The 10,611-nt window shown below is 32.8% G+C and overlaps 1 protein-coding gene across 1 annotated transcript; it reads right to left on the bottom strand.

Annotated features, from left to right (window-relative positions):
• Nucleotides 1–856: 856 nt before the first annotated feature.
• LOC146923753 (NAD(P)-binding Rossmann-fold superfamily protein) lies at nt 857–10,611 on the bottom strand. Its single transcript, XM_085708904.1, has 11 exons — nt 10,300–10,611; nt 10,140–10,189; nt 8,551–8,644; nt 7,734–7,881; nt 6,567–6,779; nt 6,284–6,418; nt 4,235–4,369; nt 3,763–3,978; nt 2,646–2,770; nt 1,919–1,976; nt 857–1,139 (listed from the first exon to the last, which is right to left on the bottom strand). Exons 1-11 carry the CDS (start codon nt 10,392–10,394, stop codon nt 1,029–1,031), a joined length of 1,380 nt encoding a protein of 459 aa, XP_085565030.1. The 5' UTR covers nt 10,395–10,611; the 3' UTR covers nt 857–1,028.

Genomic DNA, 10,611 nt, shown 5'->3' with positions numbered 1-10,611 from the left:
ACAAATGGTTTAGGTAAGAGACTAAAAAAATGCAAATTTGTTGTCTCTTCTACCTCACTTGGTGGATTCTCATTATCTGAATATGAGTAGATGAAGGTATTTTATTTTATTTTTTGACAAAATAAGTAGACGAAGGTTGAAATTTTCAACTTGAGAGTGGAAAATAAGATTTTCAAAGAGTAATTGAAGACTCGTGAAGAGATCATTCATGTACCACATAAGCAATTATGTCAGTTTATGAAGAATTTCACTTAAGAGAATCTATTCCGCTATAACTGATAGTAAGTACTCCCTCCGTCCCGGAATAACTGACCCATTTTCTAAAAAAAAGTGTCCCAAAATAACTGACCCATTTCAATTTTCAATACAACTTTCATCATTCCCAATACAATATAACACTAAATAATACTACTTTTATCATTCCCAATACAATATATTCCACTTTTCCCTTCATTTATACACTTTTCTTAATCTGTGTGAAAAACCAAAGTAGGTCAATTATACCGGGACGGAGGGAGTATATGTTACTCCCTCCGTTTCAAAATATAAGCAAAATTCACTTTTTAGGTTCATTCATTTAATGATGTATGTGGTCCATATTATGAACCACATACATCATTAAATGAATGAACCTAAAAAGTGAATTTTGCTTATATTTTAACACGGAGGGAGTATAAAAATAATAGTATATTCAATCTTATTCTACTATGTCATTTTTCTTCTTCCACACTAACAAGGCAAGCTCCAAGTCGTTGTCTAGGACTCTTATCATGTTTCAACCTCAATGAATTAATATGCTAGCTTATCATACATAACAAAACAAAAGCATATAAATTTCCAAGACTAATCTGTCTTATGCAATGCAAATAATGCTTTCAAGAAAATGTTATAACAATGTATAGATAAGTTGAAAAACTCTCAAGAATTCCAAAAAATTTAACAGTTATAATCAAAAATAGTAAAAGTAAAGCAACCTATTAGACATGCAACACTACACCACCGATTGGAATAGTTATAGTTCTCTAATGTCATAATCCAAAGTCATTTTCAGCTTGTTTTAACACAGCAATCACTCTACTGTAAAACTCTGGTTCCTTTTCTTTTACATCATCCAATGTCCGTGACTCATGCTCATCCACCTAATAGAGCAGACAAATAGATATTTATTATCTGGTAAAGTAAATATATTATCTATTTATGGTAGTGGAGTGGAAAAAAGGCAAAACATTGATCTATAAACAAGAGTTAGATGTATTTTTCCATCCCTATAAAATTGGGAAAATTTTATTTTCGTCCCTAGATAAATTTTCTTGTTGGTTCCATATTTAACAAAAATGGTGTGTTTGGTTGAGACTGAAAGCACACAATTTTTGTATTTTTTAGGAGCTGAAAACAAATAATTTTTTTGTAGAGTATAAACAATGTAAAAACAGTATAAAAATACAGTGTTGAGGTCAAATTGTGTGTCCAAAAAACATTTCTCATAATTTTTCTAAATCTTCCCTCTCTCCCTTTAATAAATAAACTATCCTTTATAAGATTTAGCCTCCATGTTAGTTCTTCAAAAGGTCTTCTTAACACATGCTTGAATCACCTAAGTTAATACTCAACCTTCTTTTGCACAATAAGTGATATCTCAATTAAATGTACTTGTGACTTGTGACATAATATACAAGATTCACAAGAAAACCCCTCTTTCACTATTTTGTACAACAACCTTTGACTATTCACACCAAATTTTATTTTAGAGCAATATTTTGTAACATTTTGCTGAATCTGATTAGTTCTAAATATAGGATATGCCCACAAGTAGTTTTTCTATTTAACAGTGCAAATATATAGACATAGTTACATACAACAAATAGATTTCTTAAGACAAAATGAGCTTTTTCATAACATGATGGAGTTACTGAATTACCTCGTTGAATTTCAAAAGAATCAAATTTGAAATGGATGCCGGTTTCGTACTGTCCCACCTAAACAAAAAAGAAGAGAAAAGCACAAATAAATTAGATAAATTCCAAATGAAAGAGATCGAGAAACAATGTTACGCTAACACATATGCTAATGTAGGTGATATATCGTCCGAGTCGAGACAACATAGCAGATGAAAGTATATATATATCAAACTACATTACTCAAAGATGTAAATTCCAACAGCAAGCATCGTGAGATTCTACAATTTTTACTTCTGATTTATGCACATGATATGACCCACAAAATAGTCTCAAATTTTACAAGAACAGTAATGTTTTGAAACTTGTATAACTTTACTGAGAAGTAAAGAAATAGAAGTACAAGCTTTTAGAGTACTTCAATACAAGAAGAAAATTAAGAAAAACCATAAAAAAAACAACTTAAGGAGGATTGCATATATTTAAACCTAAAGTGACAGATAAAGATGCTTTGGAAGGAATGCATTTACATTCATAAAAAGAAAGTAACCAGATGAAGTAGCTTGATGTCAATGGAATCAAAAGCACTAATATTGCTGATGGTTTTTGTGGACTATTTCTGTGTGTGTGTGTGCGCGCGCGCACACGTGTGTGTGTGATGCTTTTTAACGCAAATTAAAAAGTTTATCTTAATTGTATTTTCTATGCTTTTTGTCTATAAAAACAATTGACTCAAAAGCTACCCCATACCTCACAAGCATCAATTCATTAACTGATCGCCACATTGCCCGTCCAACGTCTTTCGCAACCTGCTCCCTGGCACTTCTTCCATGCCATAATTCTTTAGCAATATACTTCACTTCTTCAGCGTCTACCTATTAAAAAAATAGAAACAAAAACGAAAGACAAAAGAACTTCAATCTCATTCTTTTTTTAATTCAAAATACAACAATCAAAAGTATGTCAATATACCAACAAAAAATTTATATAAAAAGCTCAATCTCTGCACTATATACAAAGAGACTACTACCTTAGGGCATATTTTGGTCCATGTTTTTTGTATGGTCTATCAATCATACTTATGCATTATGTTAGAGATGTTTTTAGCTCATCTGAACCATGCCATGCAGACGTGTCACTCTAATTGCACTTCACCCGATTTACAAAATTAAGTGAACTGCCAGTAGATTTAACTATGGTTTTTGTTAAAAATTAGGATAGAGAGAGTATATGAGATAACATTTGATGAAGTATAAACATAAATCATCTCATGATACTTCAAAAAAAATATCATAACTCATAAGACCTCGGATACAAATATTTAGGCTACTCGTGATCATGGGGAAAATTGGAGATTAATGTTATAATTTTTGTTTATTCATTGCAAAAGTACAAACTAGCATGATATCATGTATCAAGAATCTAAGTGTCTTTTGTCAACATAAAAAGAAGAAGAATATGAGTGTCTAGTACAGTATTTAAATTGAAATTGTATACATGTTGACATCATATTTAAAATATCCAATTTCTTAATCCTCGCAAATACAAGTAGTGTGTAGATAATAGATAACTTTGATAGCAAAGTTACTCAACAAAACCTTCTAATTATGCAAAAATTAGTTTGTCTCCTGTGATGGGTTTTGGTGAGGTTTGAAATTTGAAAGGGTGAAATTTTTATATTTACTTGTGTCTCAAAATTGTTGGAAGGAATGTTCTTAATTGTATAAAGCAAGGGGTAATGTGCAATTGGATGAATAGATCAGAGTAGTATAATTCAATTTATCCTCAATTTTTTAAAAGAACCTCTGAAAAGGTTAAGATATCACATTTAACAAAAGTGAAATTGTAATTAAACAAAAAGTTATACCTGCACATGCATGGAAGTTCCGTACAATGTCTCCTCATGCTCAATAAGGCGTTGATGAAGAATATGGTAATGATCCATATCAAAATTTACTACAGGTTCTGTTTGAACATGCAATCCTGCTAAATCCGTCAAAACATAGGAAGCCATGACTTGTCCAAATATTGCAGGGATGGTGCCTAGAACAGGTATGATACGGACCCTAAAACCTGGAACAATCTGACAAAAGGACATAGAAGTCAGAATGTGTAACCAACCAATGCGACTAAATGTTATGATAACAAATGCGCAATGGCTTGACAAAAATGTCCGAAAATTACACTTAGGCTTGTTTGATTGTGTTTTGGTTAATAAAAACTGTTCTATGAAATTGTTTTGAAAAATTGTGCTCTAAAATAAATTTTATATTATCGAACAGTCACAAAATAGATAGCGGTACAGTCAATAAATGCTTAATAAAAACTAGCGAAATCACCTGATAGTCTGAAGGGTTTTCCTCTTCTCCACTTGGACCCTTAAATGGAAGCAGTTTAACTTTGGGTTTTTCTAAAGAAAACACAACAGGGATACCACCGTCAATGCCATGATCTTTCCTTAGACGGTGTCTTACCTGCATAGGTAATTAGGTATGATCGCAGTAAGAGTTACATGCATAATACTAATAAGAGCAATACTAAGGACAAACTCTCAGTCACACTCTATTGAACACTCTTTCACTCATTGGTCCACGCCACCATTATTTTAAAATGCTATACCAGTTACCGGCTCTGCCTGTTGGACAAAAACAAAACACTCCCTTCAATGAAAAAAAAAACGCACGATCTGCAAAAGAGTTCTTCGCAATTTTTTAATGCTATCTTTATAAATTTGAAAATCCTTGGATCTGTTTGTGATAGAAATGGAAAAGGACACAGTTTTGTTTTTTTCTTCCATGGGGTGGATGGATATGTTTTGTGAATTTACAGTTGACAACCATCACCTAGTTAATCTAAATTTTAAATGGAATTGCCCTTTCTCTCTTTGCAATAAATACTTAAGGGTGTTATTGACAAAAAAAAAATGTTGCATTCAACTTGGAAAACAAGTAAATAAAAACAAAACAGTTCTACAAAAGTCGCAAGTAAATAGAAAACAGTAAATACCTAAGGGAGTATTGTTTATTGACAAGACATTTTAAAAGAAAAAATATATAACAATTACATCGTCTTTTCTATTTATTCTTTATTGATTATCAATCTTTCTGCGTTTTTGAAAAATTCATAAACTGAAAAGTTATATTAATAGACTTCCTCTTTCAGTTGTTCACTTCTTGATGTCCAGACAAGAATTAAGCTGTAAGTTCATTGAGGCATGATTTTTCTTTTAATCTAACAAGTCAAGGCTCAAACACATACAAGAAATTCCATGCGAGAATATTCATCCAACAATCTCAATGGGATGAAGATTCAAAAGTCTATCGGATGTCAATTCATAAATAACGATCAAGAAGAGATAATTTATTAGGTGTGAACGTGATGAGAAATACGAACCAGGGCATGTATGCAAGATGCCACTTCAAGGCAAAAGTTGTAAAACTAGAGAGTCTGCGTAAACCCGTCAAACCGCCATAGACTCGAGAAATATGGCAGTTCCATTCAAGGTTGTAAGCGAGAATAGGCAGTTCCATTCATGGTTGTCAAACTTGAGAGGCTTCTTAAACTTGTGGAAGCTCTTCAGACTTATCGTATGCACTTACAAGAGTTTACTTATTACAAAGTTAATGTTTATACATCTAACATATACATATACATAAACAAAATTTAATAATATGTGCATAATTCATACTCAACAGTCTAGCTTAGACTAATAGAGCAAAGACCAGACCAGAACCTTTATCATTTATCATAGTCTATAAACCAATCCAATAATACGTGCCTAAGAGGAAGGTTAAAAAGGTCTCCGATGTCAAGACCAGACCAATTTCAAATCACAAGATAGGTTCACAGCACATACAAAAAAGAGCGTAATAAGTTCGAAATCAATGGACATTGATAAATCACATGGTTTAAATTACTAAAGAGTGGAGGATGCTGGGACTGGAAAAATAAAATTTCACCAAATAATAGAGCACGTTTATTGAAGGAATCAAGAGAACACCTGGGCAAGGCACGATCTGATAGAAGCATAGGTATTGAGTTATTTAGCCCTTTCCTTGATTTTAGGGAATATTCTATTATAAAAGGGAGTAAGTCATGGAGAAATGTTGTAAGAAGTTGGTAAAGAGAGTTTCTCTGTGGTTAGGAGCATTGTGCTCTGGTAGGACCGTTCACACTCTGGTTTATCTTTCTTTTATGTTATTCCACCATTGTAGAGCCTTTTTGCTCAACCTTTTCCATATATAATATTACGGTTTTGTTATCTTGATTTTACGAGTTCTATCAGATAATCAGAGTTTTAGGATGTACTTTTATAGAAGGAGTCGAGAGAAGAGATATGGTTTAAGATCTATAAAATACAATAAAAGAGTCATATGAGGAAACATTACCGATCGAGACAATGGATCGTTAGTAGATTCTCTTAGATCAGCGATGCGTATTCTCGTTGGATCAGCTCTAGCACCAGCCCCAGTGGCAGATAGAACCTTCAAGCCCCTACGTACACATGCAGCAAGAAGTGCCACCTATTACACATAACATATCAAGCAATTGAAAATTCAAACTTACAGTTATAACTACCATACATTTCAGTGAGAGTTATTGTTGATGATAAGGAGCAAAAGAGAAAATCTTGAGAATGTAATCAAATAAGGAGTTGAATTTAGAGGATACCTTTGTATCAATGTTATCAATACAGTCGAGGACAAAGTCAGGGTGGCCTGAGAGAATTTCTTCTTCAGTTGATGAATCATATAACATCACTTTTGCATCTATTTGACACTCTGGAAATATTGATGAGAAATGCTCCTTAAGGCACTGAGCTTTTGAGATGCCAACATCTGCTCTTGTCGCAACAGCGTGTCGATTTAGTGATGAAAGAGAAACCTTCTCATTTAATAAATAAATAAGTACTAGCATTGTATGGAATGTCTATACAAATTCTAAGCTAGACTAACAAAACATCAGAAGTTAAAAATACTTTATTTTCTTTTCCTTTGCATTATGAAATTCTGCTTAATAATATTGACCACGAGTTTTTTAGGTTTGAGATTCTTGAACCTATAATGTCATGCATTACAGTAATAAAACAACAGATGTTCATAATTCTTAAAATACTATCCATGTTAGTTAAAAAGCGAAATAATCATATAACTAACAGTTATTTCCAATCAAAACTCCAATTTGTTACTTTTCTTAAGCTATAATAGTGATAAAATTTGCATCCGTTATACATTCCAACACTTAAATATTTCATAGGATTTCCAGCTGAATTGGCGAAAGGTAAAAATTACATAAAGATTAAGATGCATAAAATTTCTGATTCGCAGTGTAACATAATCTTCTGATAGTCAGTGGCATCAAAACATTCAACCATGACCATTTACAGTGCCAAAACTTCTATGTAATAGCGACATTGCGAGAGAAAGCAAGCTCCAAATAACATTATGGGATATGACATTTGTGATTCATAGTGTAACACAATTTTCTTGTAATCAGTGGCATCAAATCTTCAATCTTTAGAGAGCCAAAATGCTCACTAACGTTGTTTTGCACAAACCAAGAAATAGCCTTACATTGGTTAACAAGAAAACTTCAAATATACCCTAACATTCCATTGATCCACTCACCCGTTTATTCTCTCTCTCTCTTCATCAATGTAAGTGTAAAATAATTGATAAGATAAGGCTAAATTGACAAATAAAAAACAGTTAATGTAACCTTTAAAGTTTGAAAACGACAAAACCAGGCAGTAAAAATCCATAAAGAACATAAACGCAGTCCAAGAATAAAAGAAGAAAAATTAAACATTATCAAGGGGAGAATTAGTGAGAGTAAAACCTGGTCAAAATCCACAAGAAGAAGCTTTCCGATCCCTGATCTCAATAGCATAGAAGCAGCATGACTTCCAACACCTCCAAGACCAATGACCACAACATATGATGAACTCACCTTCTGTTGTGATTCAAAGCCAAAAAACTGAATGTTCCTAGTTACAGCAGAAACAATCCACCCAAAAAAAAGTTTGTTAAGTAGAAACCCAAGAAACAAGCATATACCAAGGAAAGCGACACCCAAAATATAAATAGTTTAAAGGACGTGCACTGTCAGTGCAAACCAGTTTTACATTGGCATCCAATGATGATCCACTATTTTTCCACATAATCTCACTTTCATAAGTTCATTTTGAATTTGATTGTACGAAGCGGCAAAATAGTGTGTTTTTATTGGTTGTCCCAGTAAAATAGATTTACACTAACAGTGAAATTGAAAACTTATGCAATAGCTAAACAACAAACTCCCACAGTAAAATTGAATCAATGAGATAACATTCCCTTAGATATCCAAGATGATGGGACAAAAAGCATATGCATGCATTGATAACAGTGTGAAAATCTTTCATGCCATGTTCAGCCTAAAACATGCCAAGCCTGACTACATATAATTATCTCTAAACATAAAGATTGTGTATATTAATAGATTTACAGGTGCTAAAATTTCCCTATAAAAATAAAGGAGCTCGTGGGCAAAAATAGAAATGAGATTGCACGTTCTTAGAGCATGTTTTACTAATTGATTCGACAGCACGAAAACATCTAAATTCAGACATAATTAGTGCAGAGAAAATGTCAAAATAACTGGCAACAACTTGCAATACCTAGTCAGCTGTTCAGAAACAATCTCGTCTTTCAGAAGATCGTCACTAACCACCTTACCACTCTTCTTTCCAGCTATAGTGCATCTGTCAACACCTGTAGGAGACACAAAATTCGACACTTAAAAGGATACACAAAACAGCAATCTAATTAACTTTATGACGTGAAAGTACTTAGGCAACAGAAGCATTAGTCTTGTAGAACAAGTTTCTTATAATTGACAGCACATTAACAGTCTTCTTTTACAAAACCAAAAAAAAAAAAAGTCTTCTATACATGTGAATGAGTCTACAGAAAAATGGTAAACAAACAGTGTGACTTGAACCATTTGAACACCTAACATACTAACCGTTAATACAAATACCTGCACTAGATGTACTAAATTTAAGAAACCAGCCAATGCACTCAGTTTTTTATTTGCTAATTATATCAGTGAGAGTGCAGACATTACAAAGACAACGCCAAAAGGGTTCGCTGCATTATCAATTCGGATTAAAAAAGGGCAGCCCGGAGGACTAAAGCTCCCACATACGCAGGGTCCGGGAAGGGGTCCCATTCCTAGGATTCACTCTACAATATTACACCCACCCCTAGGACCCAAATAGTAGGAATGTTTGATTTGATAAAATATTTTCTGTTTTTTATTTCATGTTTTCATTTATAATTACAAAGTAGAGAAACTACTTTGTTTTTAATCTGTTCCCTTTTTCAAATATTTTATTCAGGAACCAACAAAAACAATTCTTGTCCAAATCTTTGAAAGATTGAAACCAATGTGCCAAATAGTAAAAGTAAAAATGGAAAACTTTTTCTGAAACCAAATAGAACCTTTAACATTTACAATTAACAAAATATCAGCTTTAGGGTATGTTCGGTACCATAAAACACTTTTTGATTTCATTTTCCATTTTCATTTATGGTTTTGTCTAATGTGCATAAGTAAGTTGGTCTTGCACCATGTACAAGTTTGTTTCTACCATCGGATCAATAAGTCACACTCACATCATACCTCATTTGATCTAGTGGTGAGATTTATTGATCCAATGGTTGAAACAAGCTTGTGCATGGTGCAAGACCTATCTCACACTTGCTATAGAATTGGCCTTCATTTATAGTTACAAAATTCACCTTATTTTCACTTTGTTCCCTATTCCAAATCTTTGAAGGTGAAAACATCAAGGAAAATGAAAGCAGAAAAGTTTTCTGAATCATAATAAGCTCTTATAAGTTAAACATTGACATTTAGGGTTTGTTAAGATTTACTTATTTAAGCTTATCTTCTAGCATAAACACTTATGAGACTACTCGGGAGAGTTTACAGAAACAGTTTATGACATATTCATAGCCTGTTTTCAACTCATTTACATAAGCTGTTCAGGATAACTTATGAAAATAGCTTATATAAAAACAGTTTGACTTCATTTTATATTTGTAGCAGAAATAACTTATACACAAGCACTTATACAATAAGTAATTATACTATAACACATAATTAAGTCGTTTATCATAACAGATCATAGTATAATCACTACTTGCTACTGAGATACAAATAACTTAAAACATAGAATCAAACAAAAGAAATTACACAAACCATTCAATTCATCAGTAGCATTCTCATTACATTGCCGCCGTAAACCTCTTCTGCAAAAAAAAAAAACAAAAAAAAAATCACATCACAGCATTCATTCATTCAGTAAAATTGAAAGGAAAAAGGAAAAAAAAAATTAAAGGTTCAAGAAAAAGTGACTGACTTTTGAGTTTGAAGGAGTTTGAGAAGAAAGAAAGTGGAGAGAGAACCTAAAAGAGCACCACCTCCAACCAAAACCAAACATTTGCTTCGCTCCATGTTTGTTTGTTTTTAAGATTTTTGTTTTTCTGTTAACTCTGTTGGCCTGACATCGGAGGCTGTCTTGTTCGGTGGTTTGTGGTTGTGTAATGGGTTTCGGGTTGCACAGCAGTCGGGTCAGGTCATACAGCAGTCGGGTCAGGCCATATTTAATGTCATGGTGTATAAAATAAATGATGATAAATTACATAATCTAAATGACAACTAATTTTGTTGA

Source organism: Medicago sativa, chromosome 5, assembly GCF_051527215.1.
Source record: "Medicago sativa cultivar Bolivia chromosome 5, Bolivia_mono, whole genome shotgun sequence".
Classification (NCBI taxonomy): Eukaryota; Viridiplantae; Streptophyta; class Magnoliopsida; order Fabales; family Fabaceae; genus Medicago; species Medicago sativa.
Note: the sequence above shows the minus strand (reverse complement) of the source record. Positions and strands in the feature narration are given on the sequence as shown.